Here is a 16717-nt window from a genome sequence, read left to right on the forward strand (position 1 = left end):
CTGAGGTCTTCAATTCAACCCAATTTAACATTCACTGGGCACCAACGACAGTGGCGAGAGGTGGCTAGGGATAGTGGTTAGTTCTTAACCTATATGTACATCAATGTCCCCTACCAAAAAAAAGTAATATTCTTTTCTACAGAAAATTGAAAAATTTGGGTTAAATTGAAAATCTTGGGTTAAATGTTCATAAAATCACCTTTAGAAATCTCTACTTGTATTAATCCATAACATATAATGTAAGTAAAAAATGGGGGCTTAAGATGCAAACACAGCATCTAGGCAATGCCCTGGGTGCATTCCAACCCTCCCACCTCAACAAGACTACCACCCTCCACTGGTTCTTGGTCACTAGGGTATACTCTGTAAATGTGTTGTAGGGATTGAGGCTAAAGAAAGTTAACGGGATTCTCATAATCTGATTAGTAGGCAAAGGAAAGAAAACTGACATTTATCAAACATCTGTGTGAAGCAGACACTCTTCCAGGCACTTCCTAGTATATACATTATCTCATTTAATCCTCTCAACCCTGTGTGGTAGCCATTGTTATGCCCGTTTTACAGATGCAGAAACCAATGTTCATGGAGGAAAGGTAACATGCAGCTTGTAACTGATATCAGGGACTGACAATAAATTTTTTTCACGATATGCTACATTGCCTCTAATTTTACAGAGGATATTTATTTTCTGTACTGTGCTATCCTGTCCAATTTTCTAAAATAATTGTTTTTAATAAGGACAAATAGGGTTTTTTCCTTTTTTAAGGTGATGAAAGGAAGAAGGCATTATTAAGACACACTGGACTTTACACATTTGAAAAATCATCAGACCTTTTTTTTTTTTTGGCTGCGCTGTGTGGCATGTGAGATCTTAGTTCCCTGACGAGGGATCGAACCCGCGCCCCCTGCATTGGAAGTGTGGAGTCTTAACCACTGGACCGCCAGGGAAGTCCTGAGACCATTTTTTTCCAACAGCTTCATTGAGATATAATTTTCATACCATAAAATTCATTCTTCACCCATTTTAAGTGTACAATTCAATAAATTTTAGTATATTTACAAAGCTGTACACTATCACCATGAACTAATTTTAGGGCATTTCCATCAGCCTAAACAGAAACCTTATGCTACACATTTACTCCTCATTTCTACTCAGCTCACTAATCTACTTTCTGTCTCTATAGATTTGCCTTTCCTGAACCCTTCATACAAATGGTATCATACTGTATTGTTGTGTGTCTATCTTCTTTCTCTGAGCATAATGTTTGCAAGGTTCATCCTGGCTGAAGAGTTTTCTATTGTATGGATGTACCATACTTTGTTTATCCACTTAAAAAAATTTTTTTTGGTATATCCAGTTGATAGACTTTGGGGCTGTTTCTACTTTTTAGCTATTGTGACTAATGCTGCTATAACAATTCACATACAAGTCTTTGTGTGGACAAATCTTTTCATTTCTCCTGGGTAGATACTAGGATTGGAATTGCTGGATCATATAGTAAGTCCATGTTTACCTTTTTAAGAAACTGCCAGACTGTTTTCCAAAGTAGCTGTACCATTTTACATTCCCATCAGCAACGTACGAGGGTTCCAATTTCTCCATGTCCCCACCAACACTGACTGTTGTCTGTTTTCTATTTTAGGAATTCTAGTGGGTGAGAAATGGTATCTTACGGTTTTGATTTGCATTTACCTAATGAACGCTGAGTGTCTTTTCATGTATTATTGGTCATTTGTATCACTTCTTGAGAAAAACAGCTATTCAAAGCCTTTGCCCATTTAAAAAAAAAAGGCTATTTTTTTAAGAGCAGTTTTAAGTTCACAGAAAAACTAAGTGCAAAGTACAGAGTTTCCATATACCCCTTGCCCTGCCCACCCTCCAGCCTCCCCCACTACCAACATGCCCCATCAGAGTGCTATATTTGTTGCAATGGAAGAACCTAGATTGACACATCATTGCCATCCAAAGTCCACAGTTTACATTCGGGTTCACTCTGTGGGTTTGGACAAGTATATAATGACATGTATTCACCATTATAGCATCATTCAGAATGGTTTCTGACCTAAAAACCCTCTGTGTTGTACCTATTCATCCCTCTTTCTACCCTAGTCCCTGACAACCAATGATCTTTTTATTGGCTCCATAGTTTTGCCTTTTTCTAGTATGTCATATAGCTAGAATCATACAGTATGTAGCCTTTTCAGATTGGCTTCTTTTACTTAGTAATATCCATTAAAGTTTCCTCCATGTCTTTTCATGACTCATTTCTTTCTAATGCTCCAGAATATTCCACTGTCTGCATGTACCACAGTTTATTTGTTCACCTCCTGAAGGCCGCCTTTGTGGCTTCCAACTTTTGACAATCATGAATAAAACTGTTATAAACATCCATGTGCAGGTTTTTGTGTGGACATAAGTTTTCAACTCATCTGGGTAAATACCAAGGTGTGTGATTACTGGATTATATGGTAAGAGTATGCTAGTTTTTTTTGTTTGTTCGTTTTGGGTTTTTTTTGGCTGCCCCTCACAGCATGTGGGATCTTAGCTCCTGGACCAGGGATCGAACCCAAGCCCCCTGTGGTGAAAGCACGGAGTTTTAACCACTGGACTGCCAGGGAAGTACAAAGTATGCTAGTTTTGCAAGAAACTGCCAAACTGTCTTCCGAACTGTCTTCCAAACTAGCTGTATTCGCACCAGCAATGAGAGTTCCTGCTGCTCTACATCCTCATTAGCATTTGGTGTTGTCAGCTTTGCTTATTTTTAAATTGGGCTATTTTTTTTGAGTTGTGTCTTTTATATATTCCAGATACAAGTCCTTTATGGAATATACCATTTGCAAATATTTTCCCCCAGTTGTGAGTTGTTTTAGAGACCTTTTTTTTTTCAATGCATAAGAATATTAAACACTAAACTCATGACAGTGGTTACTCCTAGAGGAGGCAGGAGCATGAACCAGGTCAGAATTACACAGGTGGGTATCAGAGGTAGAGCGCAGACTCTGGAGTCAGCTACCTGGGTCTCAACCCAGTACTGTCAAGTAACTTAGCCTCTGTGTTTCAGTTTCCTCATCTGTAGAATGGGTATAACAGCACCTATCTCACAGGTGTGTTTCAAGGCTTAAACAAGTTAATGTGCCTGAAGAATGTAAAACAGTGGTTACCAGGAGCATGGTACACAATACATAAATGTTAACTGTACTACAACTTCTTGAGGTGGGTACTGAAGTTCAAAAGTTCCCATTCTACCATGCTTTATCACTTACATATGTTACATGCTTTTTTAACTTTTGGGGAAGGCTTTTATTCTTGGTTCCTATTTCTTTCCACTACCCCATCTCACAGTTACCACATTTTTATATTTCAAAAGTTCTTTCTTAACTAATATCTAGTAGATGCCTTTAACAGCAGGCTATAGATACACTGTCTCATTTTGTTTTATCACCTCAGCTCTTTTTTTTTTTAACATGCTTATTGGAGTATAATTGCTTTACAATGGTGTGTTAGTTTCTGCTTTATAACAAAGTAAATCAGCTATACATATACGTATCTCCGTATCTCCTCCCTCTTGCATCTCCCTCCCACCCTCCCTATCCCACCCCTCTAGGTAGTCACAATGTTACAAGCTTTCTTTTCATGCATAATTCATTTAAATGTACAAATACATTTTAAAAAATAATACAGGGAAAAAATCCAATTTTTTACCCTTTAAAATGGGTAAGACTGGGCTAGATGCAGGGCCATCCCCCATGCTGGCTGGGGTTCCAGAGCTAAGCTCAGCCCTGACCCCTGCTGCTTCCCCAAAACTCACAAAGTATCTATCAACTGCATTTTCAGAAATGACCAGTGGACTCCAGGCAGGAGTCTGTCTGGGGCAGAACCTAAAATGGCAAGTGACCTAGGCTGCACCACCTCACTTTCTTCACCTGTAAAATGGGGATGCTAACAGTACCCACCTGATCTATGAGATTAACTAAGACTAAGTAGAAAATCTACGCACGGCCTGACATGTTGTTAGCTGTTATTTTTCCCTTTACCCTTCCAGGCTCCCCTTGATGTTCAGAGATAGCCTCAGTAGAAAAATGCTAGGAAAGGGACTTCCCTGCTGGTCCAGTGCTTAAGACTCTGTGCTTCCACTGCAAGGGGCGCGGGTTCAATCCCTGATGGGGGAACTAAGATCTCTCATGCCCTGCAGCAAGGCCAAAAAAAAGAAAAATGCCAGGAAAGAGAGAGGTACCCAGAATGGACGACCTAAGGTTCCTTCCAGCTCCAAAACTCTGGGCTGTTTTTCACAGAGATCCAGAGTTTGGGATGAAAACGTCCCCGTCTAAAATGGGGCTGATGATATAACCCACCTCCCTGGGCTGTGGAGAAGGGCCGAGAAGCTCAGAAGCTCAAGGCCAGGAGAGCACTTTCACGTCTCTACCTCGCTTCAAAAGAGCTGGTTTATAGGGGGGAAAAAGTTATTGCGGAAAAGCCGCAGAGGTGCCAGGCCAACGCCACAGCAGCCCAGGCGCCATTACTTGCCTCAGCAGGGCCCACGGCCCAAGCGCGGAAGATCCACGACGTGCGTGTGGATGGGCGCTACCACAGTAGCGCCCGGGGCAGTTCGCGGGCGTGACGCAGTGGACGCCAGACAGCAGGCACGCGCCAACTCGCGGCACAACGGCTGGCCTGGGCCCGAGCGGCCCCTGGCGGCGCGGTCGGGCGACCGTTAGGACGTTCAACGGCCGAGCGTAAGATTCCGCAGGTGAGCCTGCGCAGCCTCCACCTGCCTCTCTCACACAGAGAGGGAGAGAGGGGGAGAGGGGGAGAGAGAGAGAGGGAGAGAGGGAGAGAGGGAGAGAGGGAGAGAGGGAGAGAGGGAGAGAGGGAGAGAGGGAGAGAGGGAGAGAGGGAGAGAGGGAGAGAGGGAGAGAGGGAGAGAGGGAGAGAGGGAGAGAGGGAGAGAGAGAGAGGCTTCTCAGCCAATCAGAGAGACCCATAGCCGTTCTCCCGCCCACCAGTAGTTTAGGGGCGGGACTTTAAGTTTTAGCCAATGAGAAAAAAGATTTGTCCCTCGGCCAGACTTACGGGTTGAAACGGGGTGAAGTTGGGAGGTGGTTTCTTTCGCAAGATGGCGGCAAGCGGCCTCCGCCGCGCTGCTGCGGCCAACACCTTGGTGAAGCCCATTTTCAGTCGGGACATGAACGAGGCCAAGCGGAGGGTGCGCGAGCTCTACCGCGCCTGGTATCGGGAGGTGCCGAACACTGGTGAGAGGCAGCGGCGCACGCGGGGCCCCGGAGGCAGCCGCCCAAGGTCGCCGCCGTCCCGGCCTCCCATTTCTGCCGGTCCGAGCCGAGGTCACCAGCTTGGGCAGAGGTGATCCCGAGCGCTTCAGGGGAGGAGGGCCACACGAGCCTTGGTGGACCTGACCTGGCGGCGGCGGCGCCAGGGTCAGACCAGTCGTGCTCTGCGTCGGAACCGCGCTGCTAGGGCGCCCTTGCCCTTTTGTCCCCCGTAATTCTTCCCGAACCCCTGGGAGGGAGAGCAAGGACTGTCAGTGACACACTCACTTTATAGATGAGGCAGCGGAAGCACCTAGAGACGAAGTGATCCGCGCAAGGCCCAGAGCCAGCCCCTGGTGGATCTGGAACCCAGAGTCAACTAGAGTTCGTGAATGTGTTTACAGACATCCATTAGGTTATATAAACAAAGGGGCGGTGGGATTTGAGCGATCATCTGGTTCCCACATCCCCCACAGAGAAAGAAGCAGAACCGGAGCAGGGAAGTGACTTTTCCAAGGTCATCCAATCAGACAGTGGTGTCTTTTCCAGCCCCTCCGGGTGAGGTGCCTCCCTCCCCAGTCTCCAAAGTCTTTTTACCTAGTGCCACAGGCCCCTAGTATTCCTTAGGAACTCCTTCCCCTGCCCCCCCAGAACCCCTGTCTTCGCTTGGATGTCAGAGAACCAATGTGTTCACCCGAAGGATTAAAATATAAGCTCCCCACGTTCAGAGACTTTTTTTCATCTTGGCATCCCCCTCAGCGCTGCCCCGTGTACCCGATGAAAGAAAACTTGGGGAAAATCCCATCTGAACTGTCAAGGGCAGTACAGATGTCAGGGACTGTCGATATTTGGTAATTTTGTTGATTTGATTTAGTGTGTTTTATCGTGTTTTTAAGTGAGCTGGAGCGCCATAGCACCCCTTAGGGTGCCACTTCCTTGCCTGTGTGTAGAATGTGGTGGTTACATGGACTTGCCTCCACTTTCCCCTTAGTAGCTGTGTGACCCTGAGCAAGTTGTTTCATCTCGCTATGCCTCAGTTTCCTCATCTGTAGAATGATAATATATAGTACCTTCTTCAGAGAGTTGCTCTGTTGAATAGGATAGTGTCTGACACTTAGACACTCATTAAGTGCTGGTTGCTACTGCTCTCTTGTTATTATTGTTACTGTTATGTGTAGGGCTTACACTCCGTGCAGAACCCAGCTCTTTAATGTACGGGAGCTGTGTCTGCTCCAGTGTCACTTGTCCTCAAGCTGACTTTTTGAGAGGTTGCCCATGACCATAACTTAGACCCACAGGATACAAGGGAGGGAGAAACCGGAGTGATCCGGGCGGTTCAGGGACTACAAATTTACATGCCTTCAGGGGACAGATGGGGAACAAGACCCAGATGGCAGAAAGAATAGTTGGCAAACGGTAAAAATCAGTGACTGAGTTGAGGATAGAACCCAGGTATCTAGCTCGTTCAAAATCAACACCCTCCAAGACTTTCCCTCAAATACTGTTTGAGAAGATAAGCCCACAGTCAGAAGGGTCCTGAGAAGAGGAGAAGGCAGGGGGTTATAGGAGCCTGTAGAGCAGGGGGAGGTTGGCGGGGGGTCAGTGGGGAGGATCAGTGATCTGTAGCTTGTCGTTTTCTCAGGCCTGTGTGTACACTGGTGTCATGACATCCATCATTGGGGATTCCAGCTGAGGATCCAAACTAAGGACTGGGAATAAGTAAAAGTATTGATAATAACTAACATTCATTGAAATGCATACATATGGCCCAGCACTATGCTAAATGCTTTACATTGCCTCATTTTAGGGTGGGTTCTAATCATTTCCCTGTCTTGCAGATGAGAAAACTGAGGCACATAAACTTGTCTCACTCACACCATTAGTAAGTGGAAGAGCCAGACTTCAGACCCTGATTGTCCAGCTGTTACACTTGGCTCAGCTTCTGCTGTAGTTTTCCCTGCATCTCACGGGACCCAGTTATGCTGCGCTTGTGGAACAGAGTGCCATTTGCCTGGGTGGTTGCCTCCACATGGGAGCACAGAACGAAACTGCCTTGGATTCCCTCCTTTGAAGAAATACTACATGCTGCTTGCTGGTTACAGCACAACAGGAGACCTTCTATAGAAACTATTCATTTGTTTAATTTCCATTTCATTGGGTACCTCTTGTACTACAGGGTCAGTACTGGGTGCCTAGAGAGATATGAAAGTGACTAAAACACAACCCTGCCTTCCAGGGTCTTATGGTCTAGTCAGGAAGATAGGCATATATAACCAGATCATTAAAACCCAAAATGTAACAGAGGTATGGGAAGTAAGTGCTGAAATTTTTAATAGTTAACATCAGTATCGATGCTTTACTGTTTATAAGATGTTGTCACTTGATTTTCACCACATTCCCGTAAAGGAGTTAGGTAAGAGGTTATTGTCTTCCCTACGTTGTAGATGAAGAAATAGACTGAGAAGGCTGTACCCCAGGCAAGGTCCTAGTTCATGATGGTGTGGAGACCTTACCCAGCTTGTTTGACCCCAGATCCCATGTTCTTTTTTCATCACACCATGCTGCCTTCCCATCTAAGGATCTCCCGGCACTTGGTATGAATGCTACCAAAATGAATTGGAGCAGACGGCTGAGAACCATCAGTGTCATCCTTCCTAACCTGTCAGAGCCTCCCTGACTCAGAAAAGCCTTAACAATAACTTGAGGAAAACACACAGACTATGGAAGTCACCTTCATCCAAAAGGGGCACTTCCATATCTTCTTTTTGTGCCTCTCAAATTTTTTCAAATCGAAATTAAAATATGCAGGATTCGAAGATTAAGCCAGGAGTCTGTGAGTTGAGAAAGAACAGTTGGAAATGATTTACTCCAGGGCTTCTCAGCAGTGACATTTGTGCTGGATAATTCTTGGTTGTGGAGACTGTCCTGTGCATTGTGGGATGTTTAGCAACATCCCTGGCCTCCACCCAGTGATGCCATTAGCATTCTCCCCCCTAGTTGTGATAATCAAAAACGCCTCCAGATGTTGCCAGATGTCCTGGTGGGCAAAAATCGTTACTGGTTTGACAACCACTGATTTAGACCAAAGAACAGTTGAGTGGGCTATAGCTTAGGCTGTTCCTGTTTGCCTTCCTGCAGCCTTTCTCACTGGTGGAGGGGGTGTGTTCAGGGGGTTGAGGTGGGAGAAGGATGACTAGGACAAAGCTATGAATTTGCCTCTTTAGAGACAAGGATTCTTAACCTGGGAAGATGGGCATTCAGGGATCCGTGAACTGACACTGTAGGCAAAACTTTGCATTTGTGCCTGTGAATGTTTTCCTGAGGAGAAGATTCATACACCCAGTGCGCTGGTGTGTGGTTCAGGAGATCTTGTGGAATGGGAGTAGGTGGACACCAGCTCCCCCAGTATGCACAGAGGCACCTCGCTTTTCTCTCCCAAGGTTGGGCAGGATTCTAATATGAAAACGCAGGAAAGGTAAGCACTGATAGCAGGGGAAGATTCCTCATACTCCTTTCCTTAAAAGAGCACAAAATTGTAAATTAAAAACCAATAAGCAACCTGGATTCTAGGCCCATGTTTGCCAGGGACCAGTAGTCTGACTTAAGGCAAGTCCCCACAGTCCTCTAGTGGTAAGATTCTAAATTCCAGCATCCATATTAGTTTGCATTAATTTGTGTCTCTGTCTTCTTATGGTCCCTTTGTTTGCTCTTTTCTAAAATTCCACATGTGATACTATGGTGTTTAACAGCTAATTCTCCGTCAGGAAATCTAGATTTATAGTGTTTACCATTTTCAATGATGTAAATACTCCCACCACGGTTGATTTTAAGCTATCAAAGTGAAGTCAGTGACGGCCGACTTGGGAAGAGATGTGTATAATTGGCTCACCATGGCAGCCTGCTCCAGCACACCACTGGATACTGAGTTCTTTCTCATGTGATCCTCTGTCTTCTCTGTTAACACTTACCTGCAAAGCTGGGATGCAGTTTCTCCTACTAGATTTCTGCTATTGCTTATTCTTTGGTTGAATCAGCCTGGCATGATCTCTTCCTCAGCAGAAGCTTTATTTTTCTATTGCCATCACTAAGTTATGAGTATAATTAAAGATTCAAACTTTGTTGTTGATTAATTCAGTCACTAGATAGCCCTCATGGTTTTCAGAGCTGGTTGTGATAGTTCCATAGACGAGAGTGGACATGTCACAGGAATGGCCACACCACAGGGTATCCTCACCAAATGAGCCCACTGCTCTGCTCAACCACAGTGCTCATTCTAGCCTGTGAGCCTTGGTTATGCTGTCCCCTGAGCCTCGTGTGCCCCTCTTCTGTCCTTATTCCACCTACCACACAAGGCCCTGTTCATGTCCTTGCCATCAGCAAATCCACTGAAGTCCAACTGCCAGAGGATGAGAATAAAAACACCTAATTTTCAAAGGACATCTATATGCCTTGTCAAACTCCCAGGTCACTGAGTCTGTGCCACTATTTTAGCACTTAATCAGGGATCGCTGAATATTGTGATTTTAATATTTGCACTCATGGATTTAAGGCCTAGAGAGCAGGAGCTACATCTTAAACTCCTCTCTTTCTTCCAGGTAACCTAATATGGTAGTAATCGTTTGCTGGATTGATGCCTTTCCCTACCTGCACACTCAGCAGTCTCCCTCAACTCTTAAGTTTGCATGGTGCACAAACCTGCACCATATCACTGTACATTAATTTCAGCCATGTCATCTTCTGTCAGTTGCTCCATGTAATAATAATGCTAACATTTATTGAGAGCTTATTCCATGCCAGGCACCGTTCTCTCATAGAATCCTCACAACAGCTCTGTAGTTGTATGTGCTGTTGTCGTCCTTATTTCACTCACAAATAAATACACTCAGGCATAGAGAAGTGAACATACACAGAATCATATAGCTGATAAGTGACAGAGCTGGGATTTGAACCCAGGTTGTTCATACTCTTGAACTGTGCTATACTGCCTCTTCAAATGCAGTGGGCTTGTCTCCCCAAACAAATACGCTCTTTGAGAGCAAGTGCCATATCTCACGCTTCTTCACATCCTCAAGCACCTAGCTTAAGGTCAGGCTAGTATTTGGTGAATGGAATGAATGGGCAACCTATGTGTTCAATGACTAGCCGTTGACTCAGTTTTTTTAAAAACATGTTTTAACCATCTCTACTCTGAATCATGTTTTTTCTTTAGTGCATTTATTCAAGCTAGACATCTCTGTGAAACAGGGACGGGATAAAGTCCGAGAAATGTTTATGAAGAATGCCCACGTCACAGACCCCAGGGCGGTTGATCTTCTGGTCATTAAGGTAACTAACTCTCCCTGACTGATTTTAAAGAGCAGCCAATTTGTCCAGAGCTTCTCACTCTTCTCAGATGAACATTTTATCTCCAAGTTTAAAAGCAACTACTAGGTCAGCAACTGTTACATAGTGTTTCAAAGGAATAGTTCAACTTGGAGGTTCTCACCTGGTTAAATAGATTATAAGATTATTCAAGGGAAAATCCACTGGGGCTTACATTTTAAAATTAAAAACAGACAGAGGAAAGTTTGAACTCTTCTTGAACCTCATCCCTGGAAGTTACTGCTTCACCTGGTTGCCAGTTTTCAGCTGGAAGAGCAGGCCATGGAGTCAGATCCTGGGCCTGATTCTGTCTCTCTGGTCCGTCTCATTGGCATCAGTGGCAACTTCAGCATATGGGCCAGTAAATAACACGGAAAGAATGTTAAGCAGGAATGTAAATTAAGCCAGTCAGGTTAGGCAGTCGGGGCAGAGGCCTGGTGACCTAAAGTCTCCTCTTGGAACCAGTCAGCCAGAGAGTTAAGGAGTATTTGAAAGGTCTCAGAATTACTTAGTCCAACCACCTCATTTTCCAGATGCAGAAAGTATGGTCTAGATGCAGTATGTTACTTGCCCAAGGTCACTCAGCAAGTCAGTGCCAGAGCAGAGAATCGAGTCCTGGCCTTCAGTGTTGTATTCCTTCCACTCAACCACTCTGACTGAAGACCTCTCCCCTCACTTGTGCAGGGAAAGATGGAACTGGAAGAAACAATTAAAGTGTGGAAGCAGCGGACACACGTTATGCGGTTTTTCCATGAAACAGAAGCACCAAGGCCAAAGGATTTCCTGTCCAAGTTCTATGTTGGGCACGACCCGTGAAATCACTCAATGGAAAAGTGCATGTTGATATTTAAATATTTTAGAGCACAAATAAACTCAATATATGATGGTCATTTCATGATAGAATTCCATTGGTGAACCAATGAGAAGCTCTACTTCTGCAGTCTCACTTTTCGTCTGAACAAGTTGAACACACCACCTGTTCTTTCCTGTCTCCTGAAGTGTGGTGTTTCCAGTAAATTAGATTCTCTTTTCTCAGAGCCTTGCATGTTGGTAAACAGGAATGGTGAGGCCATCTGCTCAGAAACTGCCGTTCTGGGTGTGATGCTGGATGGCTTTGTTAACTTAGCTGTGTTTCTACAGCCCCCAGGATTGGATATTTTGGTGTAATGGCACAGATTATCCAAAATTAGCCAGCTCTTGCTACTGGAGGAGGATCCGAGCAGCACGAAGAGGCCCAGAAGTAGAGCTGACAAGCTGGGCTGTTTTTCCCTGGGTTCTGAAGAAAATGGCTGCTCAGAGGCCTAACCTCCTGTCCGCAACAAGCATTGGTCCTAAAGATGAAATTAACTTGTCAATCAGGCATCCTGCTAGGGGACACAGCTGTTCAGTGCACGCACAGAAGTATTCCCTTTGCAAATGGAGTGTGGCTCTAGCGATGAGAATAAATCTTGACCCAGGTTAAAGACCTGATCTGTTTGCTTTGGATGGTAGTCTTCTCTGTTCCTTCCCTGGACAGTCTAAATGCTGGAGAAAGGGGTTCAGTATCTATAGGTACAGTCACCCTGATGATTCCTAAATTTTTCAGCACCAGCAACCCCTTTATTATTATTTTTGTTGTTTTTTTTAACATCTTTATTGGAGTATAATTGCTTTACAATGGTGTGTTAGTTTCTGCTGTATAACAAAGTGAATCAGCTATACATATACATATATCCCCATATCTCCTCCCTCTTGCGTCTCCCTCCCACCCTCCCGATCCCACCCCTCTAGGTGGTCACAAAGCACCGAGCTGATCTCCCTGTGCTATGCGGCCGCTTCCCGCTAGCTGTTTTACGTTTGGTAGTGTATATATGTCCATGCCACTCTCTCACTTTGTCCCAGTTACCCTTCCCCCTCCCCGTATTCTCAAGTCTATTCTCTAGTAGGTCTGTGTCTTTATTCCCGTCTTGCCCCTAGGTTCTTCATGACCATTTTTTTTTTTTAGAGTCCATGTATATGTGTTAGCATACGGTATTTGGTTTCCTCTTGCCCTTTATTATTTTTTCATCTAAGGAATCCAAGTTTTGAAAGAATTCTAAAAAGTGGTATTTCTCAAGGAGTTTTAAACAATCAAAGCTTCTTCTGATTGCATGGGATAACTAGCCAGTGTTACTCAGCACAAAAGCTGAGCCTTTAGTTAGCCTGTGCAGCCATTGGGCTTTCGTAAATAACGAAGATAGATTGGTCCCAGGTCCCCATGATTACCTTGTGGATCCATAGGGGCCTGGAGGCCCTGGGTTGTAAATCAAAGACCTATTTGTTCAGCTGAAGCAGATAGGACAGCAGGGTGAAGAAACTGCAACTACAGCCTACTTGTATTACGAAACTTCAGCCATCACTCAGTCATACAGAGCTGATGTTTATTATGTTTATTCACAATTTGATTATGCTCAGTGGATAGCACATCTCCAGGAACCTCCCGGAGCCTGGGGATCTGAGCTATGGTCACAGACCATGCAGGAGGCTTCACTGGGGTTGGGAGGCTGAGGGCTTTCCCTGGGCCCATCTGCTGATAGGGAAGGAGGAGAGGCTGCGAGCATCACCATTTCTTAAGTTAGGGCTTTCTCCTTTCTATACTTCTCCACGCCCTGCAAGAAAGTAAAGCAGCAGTCAATTGGGTGACAGAGCCGTCCTCTTACCATATACTGAAAGAATTCCATACAGTGGTTCTACCAAACATGGCAGGAGATAGGCAGTTTTGAGTACATTCAATTATTCATTCATATATATACTGAACATTCACCAGAGACTGGGCACTGGGGGCCTAAAGGTATAAAAAGACATGTTCCAGGGCTTCCCTGGTGGCGCAGTGGTTGAGGGTCCGCCTGCTGATGCAGGGGACACGGGTTCGTGTCCCGGTTCGGGAAGATCCCACATGCCGCGGAGCCGGTAGGCCCGTGAGCCATGGCCGCTGGGCCTGCGCGTCCGGAGCCTGTGCTCCGCAATGGGAGAGGCCACAACAGTGAGAGGCCTGCGTACCACACACACAAAAAAAGACATGTTCCCTGCAGCAAGAATATGGTCAAGTAGAGTTTAGGGTATATCTTAAGCATATAATACCGACTGTCACAAGAGGTACTGGTCAGTTAGGGGATGGAGCAGTCACTTTCAAATGGAGGAAAGACTTCATCAAAGATAATGAAGAATTGGTAGAAATGAGAGCAGTGGGAAATAATCTTTCAATTGGGAGGAATAATGGGCCACTGGGAGTGGGCAAGAGAGTGAGTAACTCAAGAGATAGTGAATATTGGGGATAGGTATGTGGTTGGGAATATGGAAGGTAAGGCTGGAAGAACAGGTGTGACCAGATCATCGCAAGCCTTAAATGCCAGACTAAAGAGTCAGGAGGGTCCTTGTTTATAACGGTAATGCAGCCATTAGGGCTGCATTAGGGCACAGGAAGTCAGCACAAGACAGCTGGATGGAACTGGCACAGGGGAAGGGTTTGTGAGCAGTGTATGAACCAGGCGGCAGTGCCCGTGTACAGGCTGTGCTGGTGCAGAGCTTGGTAACCAGAGCTCACTGATGAGGGCCTGCAGTTTCTAAATTTCAATGTGGAGCTGGTGAAATGAAGTTGTTTGTGGTGGGTGTGTAAGGCATATTAAATTGTCAAGAATATTTGTGGGTTGAGAAAATTGAGTGTACATAAAAGGGCAAATAGAAAAGGCTGGCTGGGATCCAACCTGGTTGGAAGAGACGCCAGTGAATCGGTAAGTCAATAAGATAGTTTCTTTCATCCAGCATAGGGAAAAGGTGACATAAAAACATTAGTCACCAAGAGTCAATGCATTAAAAGTCTGTGCTTCTGCTTCGAATGTTCAGATTCTGCTACCAGGCCAAACTGCATCACAGTTGCATCAAAAGCAAGTCTTACCTATTAGTCGTCATCATCATCATCCTCTGGAACAAAAATATCATGCTCCTCAAGTAGAGCAGCAAAGTTCTTGCTAATTAGCGTCCCGACATAGAGAAAGGGGATCACAATGGAGAACACACGGAGAAGGCCGAAGGACATCTGCAGAGGGTCAAAGTGGTGGCTGTGAGCGCCAGAGCCCACTCCAGTAGGACCACAGAAGGCCTGGCCCTCTCAGGAGCATTCCCTCCTGTGGACCTGAGATCCATGATAAGCAACTTGATTTTAAAGTCCTTGGAAAAGTTCAGAGCAAGAAAAAAAATCACAAGAAGAGATAAAGTGATTTTATGGCCATCAAACTGTGCACTTGTAAGAAAAGTACAAGGCATTCGTGGACATCTAAAAGTTAGGGCACAACCTGTTAATTACTTGCAGATACTCATAAACAGGTGAGAAAGTACTACAAGCTGGACTAGGGAATAGAGTTCAGCTCTCCTTGAATAAACTACTAAATACATGAAAACATTACAAAAAAATGAACATGTACAGTGAAGGGATATTCTATACAGTTCTTTAACTGGTTCCCTGATGCCTGAGAAATTTGATTTCACTACATTAAATTTTAGAAATATGTTTTGAAAATCGAGCATGTCTTTATATTAAAAGACTAGCTATTTAAATGCACTGGCGGAGTTTCAGTAAAATTTTAACATTTCCTCTCATATCTTCCTACGGAGTTTCAAAAAAAAGTTGTTTTTCGCTTCAGTTGTGCCTCTTTAAAGGCAGCTCTTCCCCAACATGACCGTGCTTCCTGCTGTGAAACAGCCCTGAACTCACCTTGTGTGAGCTTGCAGTCGGCCAGACTAGCTTTGAAAGAATGTTTTGTAAGTCTCACACAGCGCTGGAGTCAAAAAGCAAACTTACTTGGCATAAGGGACTGTTCCTATTTTAGTGAGAAAACTCCAAGGGTACTGAGGGCATATGATAACACAGTGGTGGGAAAAAATAGGATCTGGTGGCAGTTGTACCAGCAGGAAATCTGAGTTCCGGAACCTAAGTCAGCTGCTAGCTTTGGACACTGGCTTCACTAGTCTGGCCCCAGATTCTTCATTTGTAAAAACACTGATGGTAATAATTCTCTGCACACCCAATCACATGAAATTAAATACTAGGTCAAAACTCGCAAAAAGATAAGGTCTGTCCCACTTACCCTTTATTTACAAAATCACTCCACAATTCGTTTTTCATCCCATCAACTCTATGGTGGAGAGGTTACATGACTTGTCTATACTGGATGCATAAAGCGGAGTCTTGTGGCTCCGGCGAGCCAGGGCACCGCACTCCTCACGATGAGCTAGTGCTAAGTGCCGTCTTTCTCCGCTCTTGCCCCCCATCTGTCTCCACGCACCCCGCTCAACTCCCGGATCTAACCCGACCATTTCTTCCCATTTGTCAAAATTAGCAGCGCATCAGCGCAAAACTTTGTCCTTGATCCGTCTTCCGGTCTAAGGCGGTCGTTCGACTGGCCTTTGCTCCTATCAATCAGCGTGAGCCCGCACACACTCCCCACAATGACTGTCCTCAGCCCCTTCGCCCCGCCTCCAGGCAGACACTCACTTTCACCGGTTTGGGCAAAATGGCGCCGCTGCGAGTAACGATGACTGACCTCGATGGTACCAGACTCCGAACTAAGCCGCCCCGTCCGGCGGAGACATCGCCACCTTTCCCCAGGCTCAGCCCGCTCCGGAAAGCCCCAAATCCGACGGGTGCCAACGCCAGCCAGCGACTCGCTCCGGACGCCATCTCCCAGCTTCCCCCCCCTCGTCCGGGCACCTGCACCCCACCACCCAGCCCCCGTGCCGCTCTCGGGAAGAACGCCGCCCGAAGCCTCGCGAGGCTTTAGGGATCAGACGAGAGGTGCAGCTCACAGACTTGCGCAATGCGCCTAGTTCCTGTAGCGGCCCCACATGGTGACGTCAGGAGGATGACGCCAAGGGCCCGGTACAGCCCTCATTCCGGGCCTGGTGGGCGGGGCCACCTGACTGGAGTTGTCCTTGTGAAGCCTTCAGATTTCTGTCATTGTTGCCGCACCCAGGACCGCCAGGGCGTGGCAGAGCAGGGGGTTGTTGAAATGAGAAACCACTTTAATTGAACTTCAAACTATTGTATTTTTTAAAACAATTTAAAAATACAAATTTG

At 45.5% G+C, this 16717-nt stretch overlaps 3 protein-coding genes across 4 annotated transcripts in view; 1 reads left to right on the forward strand and 2 right to left on the reverse strand.

Annotated features, from left to right (window-relative positions):
* LOC101331550 (uncharacterized) overlaps nucleotides 1-4582 on the reverse strand; it is a 32025-nt gene extending 27443 nt beyond the window's left edge. The window contains exon 1 of one of the 2 annotated variants that reach the window (XM_033865914.2): nucleotides 4526-4582. The gene's annotated coding sequence lies outside the window, so the exon portion shown is untranslated. The remainder of the gene's footprint in view (nucleotides 1-4525) is intronic. The other variant, XM_033865916.2, reaches the window with a different exon arrangement.
* A 510-nt stretch (nucleotides 4583-5092) lies between these two features.
* NDUFA6 (NADH:ubiquinone oxidoreductase subunit A6) lies at nucleotides 5093-11516 on the forward strand. Its single transcript, XM_033865919.2, has 3 exons — nucleotides 5093-5250; nucleotides 10475-10590; nucleotides 11311-11516. The coding sequence occupies exons 1-3, from the start codon at nucleotides 5115-5117 to the stop codon at nucleotides 11440-11442; spliced, it is 384 nt and encodes a 127-aa protein (XP_033721810.1). The 5' UTR covers nucleotides 5093-5114; the 3' UTR covers nucleotides 11443-11516.
* Nucleotides 11517-13011: 1495 nt separating this feature from the next.
* On the reverse strand, nucleotides 13012-16513 carry SMDT1 (single-pass membrane protein with aspartate rich tail 1). Its single transcript, XM_004315174.4, has 3 exons — nucleotides 16136-16513; nucleotides 14540-14680; nucleotides 13012-13253 (listed from the first exon to the last, which is right to left on the reverse strand). Exons 1-2 carry the CDS (start codon nucleotides 16319-16321, stop codon nucleotides 14543-14545), a joined length of 324 nt encoding a protein of 107 aa, XP_004315222.1. The 5' UTR covers nucleotides 16322-16513; the 3' UTR covers nucleotides 13012-13253; nucleotides 14540-14542.
* Nucleotides 16514-16717: the final 204 nt, after the last annotated feature.

Source organism: Tursiops truncatus, chromosome 11 (genome assembly GCF_011762595.2).
Source record: "Tursiops truncatus isolate mTurTru1 chromosome 11, mTurTru1.mat.Y, whole genome shotgun sequence".
In the NCBI taxonomy this organism is placed as follows: Eukaryota; Metazoa; Chordata; class Mammalia; order Artiodactyla; family Delphinidae; genus Tursiops; species Tursiops truncatus.

Bases quoted from the DNA above. Each gene is read 5' to 3' on its own strand.
- NDUFA6 (XM_033865919.2), top strand. From the start codon at position 5,115: ATGGCGGCAAGCGGCCTCCGCCGCGCTGCTGCGGCCAACACCTTGGTG. The intron at 5,251-10,474 runs GTGAGAGGCAGC...TTTTTTCTTTAG, and splicing joins TCGGGAGGTGCCGAACACTG to TGCATTTATTCAAGCTAGAC. The intron at 10,591-11,310 runs GTAACTAACTCT...TCACTTGTGCAG, and splicing joins TTGATCTTCTGGTCATTAAG to GGAAAGATGGAACTGGAAGA.
- SMDT1 (XM_004315174.4), bottom strand. From the start codon at position 16,321: ATGGCGTCCGGAGCGAGTCGCTGGCTGGCGTTGGCACCCGTCGGATTT. The intron at 14,681-16,135 runs GTGAGTGTCTGC...GACCCTCTGCAG, and splicing joins TTTTGCCCAAACCGGTGAAA to ATGTCCTTCGGCCTTCTCCG.